Raw genomic sequence first — 18,235 nt, 5'->3', positions numbered from 1 at the left:
TTTGTAAAAAACAAAAACAAATGAAACACCCAACAACTGATGATGGTGTCCCACAAAGATATGGGTGGGCTGAAAAGTTAGGATGAGAAGGTGAGAGGGAGGAAAGGGAGACAGGATACACGAGGATACAGAGAAGAGGGGCTCTGGACCAGTTGTTAGTGGTCAGCCAGTTAATCCTGACTCCTGGTGCCTCCGTGTGCCCAGAGCGGACCGGTTTCATTTGTTTCCAAGCCTGGGTGGGGTTGCCCGTGGTTAGTAGTTGGACAATTAACTGTATGCCCCACCCATTTTCTATCCTTTGGGCAAGTTTGATTCCCCAAAAGGGTCTGTGGCAGTGAGATTTTATGTTCACTTGAGGCTGCATCAAAGTGTAGGGGTGGAATCCAGCCTGTCAATCAGGTCACAGCCTGATGATGCCTCCTGGGGAGTGTGGCTTTCCTGTAAGCAGGAGACTCGGATCCTTCCCCTCTCTCTGCCACTTTGCCTTCCTGCCTGCTGGTACTCTGTCTGCAGTGGGGGCCCACAGGGGACTCTGGTGGCTGCTGGCACCCTGCCACATTGCCACGGACCTTGGATCCCATGCAAATCTGCACCTGGTATGAGATCTTCCTACTTCCTGGTTCACCTTTCTGCATCATGGCTTGTAGCTACCTGAGTCTGAAGAGCAACTTATAACCTGGCCTTGGACTAATGGTCTTGAGTTGGAGTGGGTTAGGATGCCTTTTTGATAGAGAATGACATATATATAACACACACATATGAAAGAGCTTCTTGATATAAAGCTCTTTCATATGTGTGTGTGTGTGTATATATATAGAAGGGATATATATATATAGAAGGGATTTATATATATATATATAGAAGGGATTTATATATATATATATAAGGGCTCCTGGATTTGTTTCCTTAGACAATCTGCCCCACCCAAGGGTTCCAGACTAATGCAGCCCTGCCCCCAACTCCATCAAAGTACCCTGGACCTCCTAACTTTAGAGTCCAGGACAGAAAGGGGAGAGGAAAGGTGAGGAGAAATAGGCACAGTATGATTCCATTTGTGTAAAAAAAACAAAATCCCCCCAGATAACTTCTCAAAACAAAACCCAAACTGTCCATGTTCGAAAACTCAAACATGATGCAGATAAAGTCTTCTTCATGAAATTTGTGAAGAGTAAGCATAGAATTCTGGGATGCATCAAATGGCACAAGTTGTGCGGGCCAGGCGCACATCTGATCTTCTCTGGCTTCCCTACTGCCACAAGGCAGGGGTCAAATGCCCTCGCCCTCCATCCTTCTTTAACAGCATCCATTCCCCCCAGGGCACTCTACTTCTATTCGGGGTTTGATAATGTGTTGCAAAGGCCACGCAAGACTCACAGACAATGTAATTGTGATGGTTTATTTGGAAGTTAATAGGTTACCACAAGTCAAAATCAGTAAATAGCAAGGATACAGTTGTTGATCCACAGCATCTCTCCTTAGCCAGTGGCCAAGTCTCCCGCTTGTCCTCATCATCTCAGACACATGATTCCTTGGTTTCTGCCTCTGTGGTCCAGGAAGCCAGCCCACTTGTCACTTCAACATAGCTGAGAAGGGACCCCATAGTCTCTCACTGCTCTTCTGAATTTTTGTGCCACAGGCTCTGGTATTTCTGTTCTCAGGGGCCTCAGCTACTTCAAAGATCTTGGACATGCTCTTCCAAATGGGGTTTCTATGTCCCAAAATCAAACAAACAGACCCCAAACTCACTGCCATTGGGTCAATTCTGACGTATAGCAACCGACTGAATAGGGTAGAATGGCTCTTGTATGTTTCTGAGATTGTACCTCTTTATGGAAGTTACGATCTTTATCCTGCAGAATGACTGGTGGGTTAGAACTGCTGACCTTGTGGTTAGCAACCCAGCTCTTAACCACTATACCACCAGTACTCTTATACCCCAAGGAATGGCTTCATTGGGAGGGTGGCTGTCTTCTGGCCCACCATACCCTCAAGGAAAAGGAAGGATAGTGCCTTAAACTGTATAGTAATCTTAAGGTGCCCCTAAGGAAAGGTTATGATATAGTTAACCCCTTCTATTATGGTTACGATTTAATGTCACCTTAATCATGATAGAGAACTCCGTCTAAAATGGGACCACAGCCACAGACAGAGTCCAGAATTATCACATATTACATAAGGAACTATGGCTGTAATTAATAATGTAACGATATTAATTGACTACATCTCACGACATATTCCAGGGTTTGAATGGCATCTAGAGGGTAGACACTTAGGGGATTCAATAAAATTCATAGAAAAATTCCACATACTTTTTGAAGTCTTCTTGTATTAACATGAATGACCAAAACCCAATCTTGCTGCCATTGAGTCAAGGTTGACTCAAAGCTTCTGTGGGTTTCTCAGACTGACTGTTTAAAAGAGTAGAAAGCCCAGTCTTTCCCCTGTGGATCTGCAGGTGGTTTCAAACTCCCTGTCCTGTGGATCGCAGCCCAATTCATAACCAATACGCCACCAGGGCTTCTATCTTTATTAAAGGGGAAGGCAATATATATATGATGGACAACAGTAAAAAATGACAAAGGCAGAGGGAGGATACAAGTATTAAAAGCAACAGAAAGACAAAAGACATAAATAAGAAAAAACCTCATGCTCCTAACAAATGGAGTGGGCATTCAAGATAGTAGGTAGAAAACTGAAGTTTTATTCCATATTTTTCCAGTGGGAAACATCTTACTCAATGCATACCTTCCAGGGAAGCTTACAGCAATTTGAAAGAGACTTACATAATTTTTTTTTAAAAAAGCAAACCCCACTAGTGTTTCATAGACTTGTGATGCAAAGAATGCTACATATCCTATTTTTAGGATCTGGGAAAAGGTCATAAGAAACTGAGGGACACAAGAACGCCCTGTCCAAAGAATGGAACATGCAGTGTTAGTTTTAAGAAAGTCAGTTTTCAGACCCTCACCTTCTAGGGTGACTAAAGGAGGAATAGACACATGAAACAGAGAGGGACTAGGGTATGCGATAGTACATGGAGGGACTGCAGTAAATGAGCTGGAACAAAATACATATGAATGTTTGAATGTAAAGCAGATGCGCTATTCTGTAAATCTCCACTCAGTCACAAAATGTAAAAAATACCAACAAAAAACCAAGTATATAAACCTGGATAATATGTCAGAAAGCAATAGTTTCTTATTTTTATGATTTTTTAATAAAGGTTTTTATGATTTTATAGTAAAAAAAAGCCAAGGGAAAAATTAGCTGAAAAAATATTTAAATAATCAATGAAACACCATTCTGTCAAGTAGAAAGAAACTATGTATTGAAAATGCTAATGGCAACATATATACAAATGTGCTTGACGCAATAGATGTATGTTTGGATTGTGATGAGCTGTACGAGCCCCCAATAAAATGTTTTAAAAAGAAACAAATTGCCACTGTGATACATGTATCACTGTGAGTTGTTAATGAAAAGATACAATGTTTCTATAGGAATTTAGTGAGAGAAATTTCATTGAGAGAGGTGTCTAACCTTGCCCAGACTAGCTGTACTGTGTAGTATCTTTCATAGCTTCCCTAGCTTCTAAGATTTCAGGCTTTGTGGAAGAGTTGAACTAGGCGCTAGCTTGAGGCCAGCCAGTTCTTCAGGGGAATCAATGTCGCTACACCCTCTACTCCTAATCGATTAAATAGAAGCATCTTTAACCTTCAGAGGCACCTTGGCAGAGCAAAAAATGGCACTCGGATCTGGCTTACTCTACCTCTCTGGGCTCACCTTAATTAAGCAACATTCGCCAAATCACCTACACCCCAGCTAGAGCCATTTAGCAGTCACACTCTTCAGGCTATGGAGCCACTTTCTCTCCGTATCCGCGAAGTCTTGCCCCTTTGCCCTCCGTTTCCGCTCTTTACATAGGTAGAACGCGCGACCACAGCGTTTCCTAAACATTTGCGTGTTCACTAGCACGTACGGCTCATCCTGGGATCATACAGCTCGGATGAAACGAATGAAAGGCCAGCATAGTAGGGAGGTTAATACAAAAAGGCTATTTCCCATGGGAGGCGGCAGCCACCCACCCGGAGCTGGCCGCTCGTCCCTTCTCGGCTCCTCCGTGTGGGAGCGCAAGGGCAGAGCCCGCGGGACGCTCGAGGCCGCGGCGCGCGGGCGGCGCGCCAGCTTCCCGACAAGCTCCGGGGCGAGGGGCGGGGCAAAGCAGGTCACGGCGCCTGCGTACTAGCAAGTGTGACCCGGGTGGGAAAGCCCTCCGCGGCCGCCATTTTGGTTGCCTCTGTCGGTCTGTTCAGTTACCACGTGAACCGCCGACGGAGACCCGTGGGGGGAGGCGGCGGTGGCATTAAGTGAGAAAGGAGAAAAGACGAGGGGTAGGGGGTGTCCGGTTAGGGCGACGCGGCGACACCTAAGGCCCAGGGGCGGCGGCGGAGTAGGGTTTTCAAGGCTGAAGCAGCCAAGGCACGCCGGCGGTCGGACAAACAGACTGACCCAGCCGGGCGGTGGCGGGAGCTGCGGGAGGAGCCGGAACGATGCCGGCCGTGAGCCTCCCGCCCAAGGAGAACGCGCTGTTCAAGCGGATCTTGGTAAGTGTGAGGCTCCGGGCAAGCGGCGGGTACGATTTCGCCTGTGCCCGGGCCTGTCACCCCTAACCTCGGCCGCGCGGGCACCGAGCCACCCCCGCCCGGGACCCCGCCTTCGTACCCTCTGACCAGACCGAATGCACGCTCGTGCTTCGTTCTTTTGCCTGGATCCCTCTTGGGCCCGGGCACCGGGCACCGCGGGCTCGTGCTGCGGTCCGCGCGCTTCCGAGGCCCGGGTTCCGGACTAGGCCCCGTCCTGCCGGCATCTGGAGTGCGGGTTTCTTCTGCCCGGAGCGAAAGGGGACGGCGCCGGGCCCTGAGCTGGGAAGCGGGCTGCATGGGTTCGGGTCTCGGCCCCGGCCGGGGCGAAGGCGGGGTCCCCCAGCCGGGGCCGCCCGCGGACAGGACAGGTGCGCCGGTGCAGCAGGGCTCATTCATTGCCGTAGCGCGTTTCCCTCCGCCGCGCGTCCCTCCCGCTGCCTCTCCAGGGATTCACCTGTCCCCGCCTGGCCCAGGGTCACTGGCCCGCCAGGGATGGAAAGAGGCAGCCCGGGGAAGGAAACGAAGCGTTCCACACGGCTACCTTCTTTAGTTGGTTGGATAATTGAGTGTGCCGTCCCCCGGCCTGTCGTGTTCCCTCCTTTCTGGAGTCCAGTAGAAGCATTTATTTCTTAGTTTCCGAGCGGGAAACAACCGCACCCCACCACCCTCTTCGGGAGGTGGGGCCCACTGCAAGAGGCGGTCCAGTAGGAAGTGAAAAGTTGTAGAGACAGACTTTTAGACAAAAGTGGTTCGTCCGATGCATCAGAGTGAGTTTGCTTCAGAGAATGGGGACTCTCAGAACTTTTACTCCCCTGCATTTTAATAAACCGCACTGGCCAGCAGGTTGGGAGGACTGTTTACAGTGTAAAGTGTGGCCTGTAACCTTGTTGCTGTAATTAATGTAGTGTAACACGTTTTTGTTTGCCACTCAGTGTGTAGGTTGCCCCTTGCGTGAAATGAAGAATTAAACTGTAGTTGAAACTAGTTGCCTAATTTAAGACTTTTTAAAACTTAGAATGTGCTGGCTTTCTCATCAGAATTAATTTTATTTGTTTGTGTTTCCCCACAAATCAAAGAGTAATCTATAGTAAACTAATTGTGATACTAAAGGGGGTGGGGCATGTGCCGGCTACTATGTAACCCTTGGCTACTTTGAAATCTTTTAATTTTTTAAATGACCAATAGCGTATGCAGATCAAACTACAGTATAGTTTAACAAGGTCATTAATTTATTTGAAAAGACTAATTGATGTGTAGTACTGTTGTATTGTCTAGGATAACCTTTGGTCTTTAATCCCCTGAACTCTCTATTTGGAAAAAAAAATTAAGTTGAAAAAAGAAAAGTATAAGGAATTACTAAAATCTTTTACCTAAATTTGGTAGTTGCAGTCATAATATTCCAACACAAAGCATTTCAGCAAACATCTAAGAATAAAGATAAGTCTCCTGTTTAACTCTGTTCAGGTTTTCCCATATGTTAGGGTAGTACTTTCCCTCTCTTTATTGTGAATTAACTGAAGGTTTACAGAGCAATTTTCCATTCAACAGTTTAGCCAGTTTGTTTCATGTCATTGATTGTAATCCCCAGTTTTACGTGCATTCATTATGTGTGTGTTTTCTAGGCCATGTTATGGATTGAGTCTGTATTGACCACCATACTCAAGACACCCAGAAAGATAGCTCTGGCCTGTATAGATCAAAGGCCACCTCCAGCCCACTCCCTTTCCCCTTGCCTCTCAACTTTTGGCAACCACTAATCTCTTTCTATTCATTTTAAGAATGTCTCAAAAGGAAGTACACAGTATGTACCATTTTGGATTTAGCTTTTTAAATTCAGCTTAATTCCCTTGTTCATCTAGGTTGTTGTGTAGTACATGAAAGTTTGTACTTTTTTCCCCTCCCCACCCTCCCCAAACCCAAAAGTTTGTACTTTTTAATTATTGAGTAATAGTCTCTGGTATGGATGTACCGCAGTTTGTTTAATTTGTAGGATAACAATTTTTGATGAAGCATCCTAAACAATGTTTTTGGTTTTGAAGAATATCAAGTCTTCAAGTCGTTAAAATTAAAAATTTTATTGTGATAAGTTATATGCAAAAGAAGTTCTAAGGAATGTGAAAATCACTTAATGAAGGAGGGAGGGTCATAAGAACTTTAATGTTCTTTTATATTAGAAATGAAGAAAATATTATTAGTCAAAAGGATAGTTAATGTGCTTTTAAGGCTTCTGCTTTCTCAGTTTTTTTTAGTAGCTTCTTTTGTTTTTAAACTCTTCTCCCCAATAAACAGAAAAATTGGTCCTACCATAATGCCTTGTGATCAAGTGTGGATAGGTTAGTAACACCTGCAGCATTCTGGTTTTGAGCTGCTATTTTGTAAAGCGTACTATTCTTGTTCCTGGAAAATTTGAGTAGGAGATGAAAGTAGTTTATATTTTTTAAAATGTGAGACCACAATTTCAAAATAATGAATTAGGTTTTTTGTCTTTATTTTCCAATGGAAATTTGGATTACTCACTAGTTTGCAAAAATATCAGTTCCTGCATTGGGTCTGCCTCACTTGATGTAGTCTAATACTGCATGTTAGCCTCCTTTTTCAGGTGCTACTTTTCTAAGTGTGTTTTTAGAGTCCTTCATTCTCTCACTTGTCAAGGCAGGGGAGATTGATAGGAAAGAGATGGCCTTAGATTAAGATAAATAACTTGTTCAAGGAACCAAATTATCAAACCTAACCCCTTTCCCCCCAAGTGGTAGTTACACCCTATCTACTGTCTCCTTCTGAGAGGGTCAGAGAGAGAAGGGAGTTTTTGGTAAAAGAGTTATAATAATTAGGTGAAACACATTATAGTTAAATACTTTCATTAGATTTACTTCCATTGGAGAGATCGTGTTTCTACTGTACGTGGTAGGGGTGATTTAATTGTAGATGAAAGTAAACTAGGGAATTATAAACAAGTTGGTTTCCATGTGCACATGGAATGTCAGTTGATTTAAACTAAATTTCAGTCACAAAATTCCTCATTTTGACAGTAACTGGAAAATAGGTTTAATAGACTGCCTGTACTGCTTGAAAAAATAACTAACAAAAATGGGGACAGGTTTTAAAGTTTTGAAATCACTTTTTTTGTAAATGCTTGGTAATAAAATATCCCAACCAAAATACATTTCAACTTAAAAGTACAATTGGCCTTCTGTATCTGTGAGGAACACATTCTCGGATTTAACCACTCCCAATAAAAATTATTGGCATCGGAGGGGGAGCAGTGTGGCTAAGGCGTCCTTTCAAAGACTAAGGGAGCATAAAATGCTATTTATACAGTTTGTATTTGGTACTAGAAGTGATCTAAAGATGATTTGAAGTATATAGGAGGGTATGCAAACCCTGCATCATTTTTATATAAGGGCATTGAAGAACATCTGTGTATTTTAGTATCTTAGGGGGGCACTGTAACCAATTTCCTCTGAAGATACTAGGGGATGATTATGTGCTGGAAAATGAAATGTAATTTTGCTATAATGCAGACATAATACCTTTTTTTAAAAACCATAAAATAACTTTAAATAGTCTATAAAATTCTAGTAAGTAAAAGCCCCTTTGATCAAACTAGTAAATTTACTGTTTATTGTAAAATTCTTATTAAATCTTTTTAGAATGAGATTTGGTATAAACAAGCAAATATGTTTTTATTTTGAATTCACAAAGCATATTTTAAAAATATTTTGTGTTAGAGATCTGAAAGATTTGTCCAAAGAAACAAGGATTCTTTTGTGTCAAGTGAGTATAACTTGTGCCAGTTATTTGGGGCACAGTATATTCAGATTTTAAGAAGTTAGTAGAAACAGTTTTCAATAGTAGTAGACAAAGCTATATTTTTAGAAAATACAAGGGTGTTTCAAAATGGAATGAAAAGATAACCAAATTTTCCCACAAACTTTTTAAAGCACCCTGTAGACAAGAGCTTTGGGTATTTAATTTAATGTTTGATTTTATGTTCTAAAGCTGTGCATCCCTCTGAGATGATTACTGGGCTTACACAAACTAGTTATATGATGATATTAAGAGTGGTCATCTCAACTTTGAACTATGGGTTAAAAGGAGACAGGCATGGCACTCTACGTGTTTCCAGGACTGGTGAGGTGCTCATTCACTTGCCTGAAATGAAGGCTATCTTTCTTCGGTCTGGATTCTTATTTCCTGTGGTATTTTTGTTTCTGATAGCATACATTCACATATATCATTCTTGTTCATAAAGGCATTTTTGTACATACAAAGTTAGATAATGTAAAGAATCACATGATCATATGCATTTGGGCCAATAAGCAAAATTATAAATGGAGACAAGAATCGAAGTTACCAGATGTGTTTTATTTGAACCCACAGTCAGTGCCCTTGGTGAAGCAGTCAAGAATTCAGACAGGTTACATTGGGCAGTGTGCTGCAAGAGCTCTTTTTCAAGTGTTTAAAAATGAAAGATGTCACTTTGAAGACAACTAAGTGCCCAACCCAGGCCATGGTGTTTTCAGTCGTCTCATAGGCATGCAAAAGCTGGTTCAGGAAAACTGAAGAATTCATGCTTTTGAATTAGGTGCTGGCAAAGAATATTGAATACACCACAGACTATCAACAGAAAGAACTGATTGTCTTGGAAGAAGTGCAGTCAAAATGCTCTTAGGAGCAGCAATAGCGAGGCGTTGTCTCGTAGACTTTGGCCATCTTACTAAAGAGAAACCAATCCCCGGAAAAAGACACCATGATTGGTACAATAGTCAGAAGAAGACTGGTATCTTCAATAACAGGTTCAAAAATGGCAAAGATTGTGTGGCTGGCTGTGCAGACAGTGTTAGAATTTGAGTCACTTTGAGAATTCAACTGTACCCAACAACAGCATGATGTAAAGGGCTGTTTGTTTGAAATTGTGTCTCTAGATACCTGCATCCCCCTCATTTGCTTTTCGATCTCTGCTCAAATGTCCTCTAAGTGTTAGTTATGGACCTTTTATAAAATGGAGTTCCTCTTCAATCTTTTTTTCCCTGTTTTATTTTCTTCATATTACTAATCACTATCTTGACAAATAATACTTGTTTGCTTACATGTCTTCCTGAAATTAAAGGCAATTTTCATGAGGTGCCCTGATGGGACAGTGGTTAAGTAAGAAGTTTGGTTGCTGATCAAAAGATCAGCAGTTTGAACCCAGCAGCTGCTCCAAGGGAGAAAGATGAGACAGTTTGATTAGCAGTCTGCTTCTGAAAAGACTTACAGCATTGCCTTAGACACTTATGGGACAGGTCTGCTCTACCCTATAGGGTTGAAATAGGACAGTGAGATGTATGTTTTCATGTTTATTTTGTTTTGATGAGAATAGGAACTTTCTGACTTATTTATATTTGTTAGAATGATGTTTAATAAATATCATATGAAATGAATATTAAAACTGATTACATAGCAAGAGAGGAATCTGTGGACTGTGTGCTTGTATTAGATATTTGGAGAAGAGAGGTGAACTGGGCCTTAAGCACTGTAGACTCCATTATTATCTGAGGTAATTGTAGGATATTGGGCAGACCTATACCTCAGGTCCAGTAAGACCTTGAAGAGTCATTATCAGTGAATTATAGTATAAGTTTGTTTACATGGCTTTTTTAAATCACAAAAGCGTAATCAGAGGAAAGTTTTTGTTTTCCTTTTTTGGTTGTTGTAGACTCGGAGGGAAAAATGGCATATAGCTGTTGTGAGATGTCTGCTCAATCACTGTCAAGACTGTATGGGTCAGTAAAACTCCCTAACTGATTCCTGACACAAAGTCTGGCTTGGAGACCACTGGTACACCAATGTGAAGCAAGAATAGAAAATGGAAACATGAACTGTAGTTTCAGGTTGTTTCATGAGTGTGTTTCAGGGGGAAAATACAATATAAATTCTTGAAGGTTGAGAAGGTTCACTGATAGGGGAAGAGCACTTGACTCTAAATACAGTTTGGTTATAGAGGCAATAATTCTGCTGAGAGAAAAACTGAAATATGGACCTTAAAAGTGTCAGTTGCCAATGCTGATGGTAAAAAGAAAAATTGAAGAGAGTTTAAGAGAGTGCTGATTCTTAGTATAAATTTTGGGGTGTGGAGGGAATTTTGTGCTATGGTTATATTTTTAATCTGAGGGGGTTTCCTTGAGTGCCAGCTGTGCATTTATAACTAAGTTGCTTTATACTGTGTATTATGTGAGCTTGTGTTTAAGTGGTAACTTTTGAAAAATGGCTTTAATTTGTTGGATTCCCCCCATCATTGCCCCAAGTAAGCTATGACTTAAATCATTTCTTAAACTGTTAAGCTAATAAAAACAATCTCTTTAGCTGTTTCAACAAAGAAAATTGCAATGTAGAGATATTTTTCTTACCTGATAAGTGTGCTTTCATTGATATTTTCTTTGGTTAGTACAACATGAATAAAACTTCAGTTAAGATCATTTAAAATGTCTATATTAAAGCCTGCTGGGAAACATGTAATCTTGTTTGAAGCCAGTGATGCTTTTAATCTTGAATATGCCATTTGATTTTGCTTCAGAGATTATTTAAACATTCCCACGTGACATTTGCAGAGCTGTTTTACCTGCACATACGTAAAAGGAGAAGTGAAAGTTTGCTTTCAAAAAAAAGACCTCGGGGGTGTAGTTGGGGGAAGCGTTTAGAGTTGTTCATCTGCTTCCACATGCGGTTAGCTTCCAATATTAATTTTGTTTGCCTTTATTATAATGGCTTATATTTCATATGCTAGTCTTTTTATAGAGAGATTCATTAGAGATGGAAAGATCTCCTTTGGTTATCAGGGCTTGCTGCTGAATAAGAATCTTCGAGAAAGGAAGAAATGAGGTAAAAGACCATAAACTGACATCTGTTTTGAGCCAGATTTGGTGCTAGGCTTTTTTGCAGGTCAGCCAATAGAAGCCTTGCAACGCTCCTTTGCGTAAATTAGAGTTAATGTAGCTTACACTTATGATTACATATTGAAAGTTTATTTCTATTGATTTATTTTATTGCTTTAAAGCCCATTTTTATCCATCAAGACATCAGTTTCAAAAAGTGTTAGGCAACATTACTCATGAAAAACTGTAGGGCCTGTGGGGAAAATATATTGAGAACAGCATTCAAAACTTAATTGTTAGATTCTGACTGATAGTGATCTTCTGGATAGGAACACTGCCTGACCCTTCATGGTCCTCAGAATTGTTAGGCTTGGCTTATTGTAAAGAATGTTAATTACTGACAGATTTATTTTTAAAACTAGTACACGTTTTCAATGGATAATAAATAGACATTTTACCTTGATAAAGTGCTGCAATTTGCTTGTGAAAGAGCACTGGAAGACTACAGCTTGTGATTCTGTGTGAAGTGGTTGGAGAAGCTTATCTGAAAGTTGTTGCACTCGATGGAGATGGGTGTTGCTCATAACAAACATGGTAGACTGAAGTAGCTGATAGATTTTAGAGCTAGGAGCCTATGGGAACTTATTAGTCCTCCTCACTTGGTTTGAGTTCAGTACAGTTTTCTATGTTCACCTCTTTTCTGAAGCAAACATGAAACTTGAAATTCAGTGTGCAATACATAAAATTGCTAAGAACGAGAATTTCAGAGCACTTCATAATGGAACCTGTACATAAATCAAGAAGCAACTCCAATTTTGCCTGATGGGGAAAGGCTTAATCCATTTTATGAGCCCTTTGGAAATCTTTGGTATGTATGTTTAAGGGGTATAGCTGTAATCTCTTGCTTAGTGATCACAATGTAATCGTAAGTGTTAGCTACACTTGTAGTTGCTTCCCTGGTTCTGGGACAACAGCATCTGGCAGGAAAAGCAATTTTAGGAGATTTGGGGAAGAATTATACAGTAGCTCCAGCATTCACCCCTGCCCCTGCCTCCACAGTTGCCTCGGAAATAGTAGGGATCTGCCCCATCCCAACCCCCACCATGTTGAGTGGCAGCACACAATCAGGAAGGCAGGGGAAAGGGAGCTAAAAAGCTGGAGGGTAGAGGCCTGCCTAAACTCAGTGGCATAGGGATTGTCCTTGGGCTGCTTCTGAATTTGAGTCTGCGTCCCCATTATGATGTGAGAGGTCAGATGGTGTCCTCAGGCCATTCTTGAAGTTGGTATTATTAGACTTCTTATTAGTTATGGATTATGTCTTAATCTGAATGTATTATGGATAGTGAATGTTTCGCATACCTAGATATGTAGTGGAAGAGTATTAGGTATTGTGATTACAGAGTTTGTAAACCTGCCTTCAGTTTATGGTTGACTGTATATGCTAAGTATTGAAGTTAGGAATTATCAGAAAGGAACGGGCTTTATTTTAAGCCTGTGTTATAGAGTATGGGAACTTGGTGGAAACCTGAACTCCACACAATACCTTCAGGATATTTGCCTTTGAAATGATACTCAGACCCATCCAGAACTCCTTAGAGAACCAGAGCATTAGCTCTGAAGTAAATAGCTGCAGGAAAAAAGTGACTTTGGCTTTTCAAATTTCAAGCAAGTAGTTTGTCATTGGCTACATCTAGGCAGGAAAAGTTCATTACCATAATTGAAAACTCCTTTCTGGGGCTAAACGTTAAAGGGAGCAGGAAAGCAGACAGCGTGGTATGCTCACTGGTGACCACTTAAGTCTACTTGTTGGGAAGTAGGGGAGGTGCAGCAATGAACATGTGGACTAAGTTTGGACATGTTCCATTAACACCTGTTGACTTCGTCCACAGAAGCTAGAGCTAAGCAAGCAGATTGTCTTAGATTGGGTTCTCTAGAAAAGCAAAACCAGTGATGCTTTTCTGTTTGTGTTCATTTATATAATGAAAATGGCACACATGGTGTTAGAAGCAGGCACGTTCTGCTCTAGGCAGGTTCCTAGTCAGATGGTTAGATGTTAGGCTGGAGGCTTCTCCTGCTCAAAGAGCTGTGGTAGCTAAGGGTCACAGGCTAGTTTCCAGAAGATGGGGATGAATCCAACGTCAGCAGGTCAGATTTGTGGCTGCAGGATGACCCCTAGGATTGACAGGCAATGTGGCAGGACATCGTGCCTCGAGTTCAAAGAATGGGAGATAACTGAGCCAGATGAGGATCCAAACCAAAACCAAACTCACTGCCATCGAGTCAATTCTGATTCTTACTGATCCTATGAAACAGGGTGTACCTGTGGGCATGACTGAGAAGAGCTGACCTGACCTAAGAATTGTATTCTGAGTATTTCAGGTCCTAAGTTGCAGCATTTTCACTTCTCTAATATACTCATCATGAGTATAAAATGTGAGTTCCGTGTGACCATTGCAGTGACTTGTAGCACGTAGCAGAGAAGTACAAAGTGTTGTGGGAATGGATGCCAGTTAGAGTCAGAATTTTGAGGAAAGTTGGAGTGTAGTGGTATGTCTGACCTCTACATTACAGGAATTGGCCTCCCCCCTTGTGAAGTCAAAGGAGACTGATGCCAGCCCTGTCCTCTGTACCTTTCTTACACTCAACCTGCTATTTAAACACTCTTGATATTTGAAGCACAGCGTGGCTGAATGTAAAATCCTTGGCTCACACCTCTTAAATTTCTTGAAAATAATTTCCCTGCCTGCTTTCTTGCTTGTGTGTTTCTCATGCCATCCCAATTTTCTTGTCTTTGTGGTGTTCTTGGTGATGCCAGGGTTTTTTCTGTACTGACTATTGTGAATAAATTTTCCCTAGGTATATGGTTTCAGCATGTAAACAAGTGTTTTTTTTTAATTCAAGAAATGTTCTTGATGTAGAATTTTGATTACTTTTTGTTCTTTAGCAATCTTTTCTTATTGGATCTTCACCTGTGTTCTGTAGGTATTACTTTTTCTGAATTCTTTTCACTTACTTAATTTGAGGCATATTCCTGCTTCTTATGTCACATAAGTACATATCTGTTCTCTCTAGGGCATTTTATACTGACTGTACTCTTAATTTCTCAGACCTTTTTGTTTTTATGTTTATTTTCTGGGTCTAATAGGCTTCCCATTTATATCTTATTGTTTGTCCATTCTAGCCTGCATTTTTTATTTGAGATTTTCTTTCATTTCTGCATTTGTTACTTATTTGCACCTGTTCCCCACTTACTGATAATTAAACACCAAAGATGAGGTTGTTAATTAAGAAATTCACATTAAGTGAAAACTGAGGATGATTATATCAGATCACAAAATGGAAGATGACTATATCACTACACAAATATCAAATAACATCATTACATAATGCCAAATCATTGGGAATCCTAACCCAGTCAAGCAGACTCATAACCCTGTTACTGTCTGCATTATTATCACCTCAGATCAGTTGTTGCTGCCTAACAGATGTCATTAATGCATATATAATAGTAGACCTTTTATTGTTATAAATGTAGAATGTCAGAAAATGGGGTAGTTGATAATTAAGTATGGGTGTGTTTTTAATTTGTTTAGTGTTGTACTACCTGTATCCTCTTAGGGTCAGATATTGGGTGTTTTTATCTCCCTGTGTTAGACAGGGTTCTCTAGAGAGACAACCAGATTGCTAATAATTTTATATATGTATATATATATATACACACATACAGATAGATAGATAGATATATAACACAAGAAATGAACAGTTAAATTATAAAGCAGTACAAATGACCCAGTTCAACTCACTCCCATGAGACAGTGGTGATACATCTGCAGTCCTTCAAGTCTTGAGGGCCGCCAGGTAGTCCTCTGTAGAGAAAATTCCAGCTATACGGGCACAGGCAGCAAACAGCAAGGCAGGTCACCAACAGGTCACCAACAGTCAGTCCCCAGCTCAAGAGATGTAAATTCCAATTGTGTGGCGAAGCAGGTCTTGAAGGAACCTCAAATTACAACGACACAGTCCACAGGTAGTGTAGCTTGTAAATTGAGGCACAGAACAAGCAAGGCAGCTGCACACTGGTCCAGTGATCAAAGAGCCAAAGAGCAAGACAAGAAAGGCGAGGCTCACCGAGCCATTTATCTCTCCGCCCTTCAATTAATCCCACTTGTTTTTATCGGCCAGGCTGGCACAATAAACTATCCCACTCTCATAAAGTTTTTCATGTTTTATTTCTTATAAGTAACATATTATGAGTGGTAGGTACTTTGATTAATTGTATTGTGTTGTATTTTACTGAATTAGCAATAAGGGACAACCCCCCATCCCCCGTGGTGTACTGATTAAGTGCTGGATTGCAATGTGCATGGTCGGCAGTTCGACACCACCAGCAGATCCAAGAGACGAAAACTGAACTTTCTACTCCTGTAAACAGTTACTGTCTCAGGAACCCCCAAGGAGTGTCCTTTTGAGTCAGCATGGACTTGATAGCAGTGAGTTGAGTGAGAGGTAGAATGCATACACATTGAATCTACTAACTGCAAGATTCCTGGTTTGAACCCACCATTTGCTCTAAGGAGAGGGATGAGGCTGTCTGCTCCCATAAAGATTTAAAGCCATAAAAACTACAAAAGGGGTAGTTCTTCGGTCCCATAGAATCCCTAAGATTTGGAATCAACTCAATGGTAGTGTGAGTGATATATAGGCAGTTTCATTTTTGTAATGGATTTTGAATAGCACCCTTAGTCTCTTAGTTCAAGAGTCCTATTTTTTATGTTAAAATGAAATGCAGGCTTTTACTTTAAATAAATGGCTTCTTTTGTGTCTTATATATCTTATTTTAGTAGGGTCCTTATCTTCTGTTACTTTCTTCTTTTTCTTCTTTCCCTTCACCTCCTTCTGAGATCCACCCTCTCTTCCGGAAAGCTTTGCTAAGACTGATAACCTGTAATCCTTGCATAATTTTCTAAACCTTTTAGTAGCAGCTGCTGCTCTGCTTCTCTCTCTCTCTCTCTCTCTCTCTCTCTCTCTCTCTCTCTCTCTCTCTCTCTCTCTCTCTCTATCTCTATCTCTCTGTCTGCTCTCAGTATTCTCTCATGCTGGAATCCTTTTCTGAGGGTGAATCCTTGTTAATAGTACATATACTCAGTCTCCCTGAGGACATTCATGTTTTTCCCCCTCATTTGAACAGTTCCCACCAGAACTTCTGATCTTGGATAGTTTTGCACTGAATGTGAATTGTAGTTTGATCTCCATATAGTACTGCTGGGTGGGCTATAAAGGTGGCTTTCTTTGCCCTCTGTTCTAGAGGAGTTGTGGAGAGCTTAAAGTTATAAAGTAGCCATTATCATACAGAAATGTTGGATTTGTTCTTTTGTGCTGTGCTTGAAAGTAGTGCTTGCTTTAAAATGACTTACAATTGAGTTTTTGTATAGATGGTTACATTTCTTTTTCTGTGCTCCATGGCCATTTCATTGTTCCCTGCAAACTGGGTGTTTCTCGTTATTTGTGTGATTCTGTTATATACTGAACTCTCAATCATACCTTGGGTTTTTGTTTCAACTTTTCTCTGTTCCTAGTATCATGGATGATCGCTTTTAGAATTCTTTTACACAGTTCTATTCATATTAAGTAGGATTGGTAAACCCTCCTTTAACTATCTCTTCTCAATTGGCATAGTTTAATAATGAGAAAACTAAAAATAATAAGATAAAATATTACTATGGTATGTTCACAGGGATATATGAGAGAGCTTCAAAAAGTTTATGAAGAATTTCATAAATGTTTTGAAGCCCTCTCTAAAGTAGTACCCGGGAAGTAAGATGTAATTGTCACACTTCATTCTGCTAATAGTAAGATCATATTTGTACTTTGAACTACTGGGCCCAAAACTTTCAGAGATTCCCCAATACTGGTATATTAAAATATCTTTTTATTTATTTTTATTTAAATATCTTTTGTTCCGTGAAATACTAATGATTTGTCTCCCCCAGATACCTTATTTGGAAAAATTAAAACAGCAGCCCTACTTCAATTCCCAATTTGGTTTTTGAAATGTTACTAGTTTTTCAAAATTCAGGAGTGTGGGAACAATAGTTGTTTGAGACTCAGAGCGTGACCCAGAATGTCAAATTGACTTAAAATATTCTTATAAGGTTGCTAAAAGAACGAAGATGGTTAGCTTGAATAAGATAAAATCGATTTTTTATAGAGCTAGAAATCAATAAACAACTAAAGATAGAATTTGGCTTATATTTCTAAGACTTAAAAAAACCCACCATTTTATTCTGTGTGGGATCCCTGGTGGCATTGTCAAATGTTGAGCCGCTAGCCGGCAGGCTGGCAAGTCAAGCCCACCAGCCACTCTGGAAGAAAGCTGGAGCTACCTGCTTCTGGAAATATTTATTGCATCGGTAGGTCCTATTGATATAGGATTGCTCAGAGTCAAAATTGTCTAGATGTCAGTGGATCTTTTTGGGTCTTGAGCACATGCTTTAGGTTTACATCTAAGACTTTTGACTAGTCAGCAGTAAAATGGATTGTAGTACTGATGGAGAGTAGCAGTGTGAACTGGCTCTGCACATGAGCTTTGTAACCACAACCATCCCTTCCAACTACGAAATTTTATAAAATAACGGATTGGTTGTCTCATTTTGATAGGTTTTATTTTGTTTTAAAATTTTTCTTAATATAAGAATAAGACAAACTCATTTAGAAAAATGAATATAAAACTGGAAGGAC

General features: G+C 40.5%; 1 protein-coding gene across 2 annotated transcripts in view; it reads left to right on the top strand.

The window, feature by feature from the left end:
• The first annotated feature begins 4,271 nt into the window (after positions 1-4,271).
• Positions 4,272-18,235, top strand: part of NAA15 (N-alpha-acetyltransferase 15, NatA auxiliary subunit) — an 86,195-nt gene continuing 72,231 nt past the window's right edge. For both annotated transcript variants that reach the window (XM_075543771.1, XM_075543770.1), the window contains exon 1: positions 4,272-4,604. In XM_075543771.1, coding sequence (XP_075399886.1) covers positions 4,551-4,604 — 54 coding nt within the window. In that variant the 5' untranslated portion in view covers positions 4,272-4,550. The remainder of the gene's footprint in view (positions 4,605-18,235) is intronic.

The sequence above is a fragment of the Tenrec ecaudatus genome, chromosome 3 (genome assembly GCF_050624435.1).
Source record: "Tenrec ecaudatus isolate mTenEca1 chromosome 3, mTenEca1.hap1, whole genome shotgun sequence".
Taxonomy (NCBI): Eukaryota; Metazoa; Chordata; class Mammalia; order Afrosoricida; family Tenrecidae; genus Tenrec; species Tenrec ecaudatus.
This window is presented reverse-complemented; position numbering and strand designations above follow the sequence as displayed.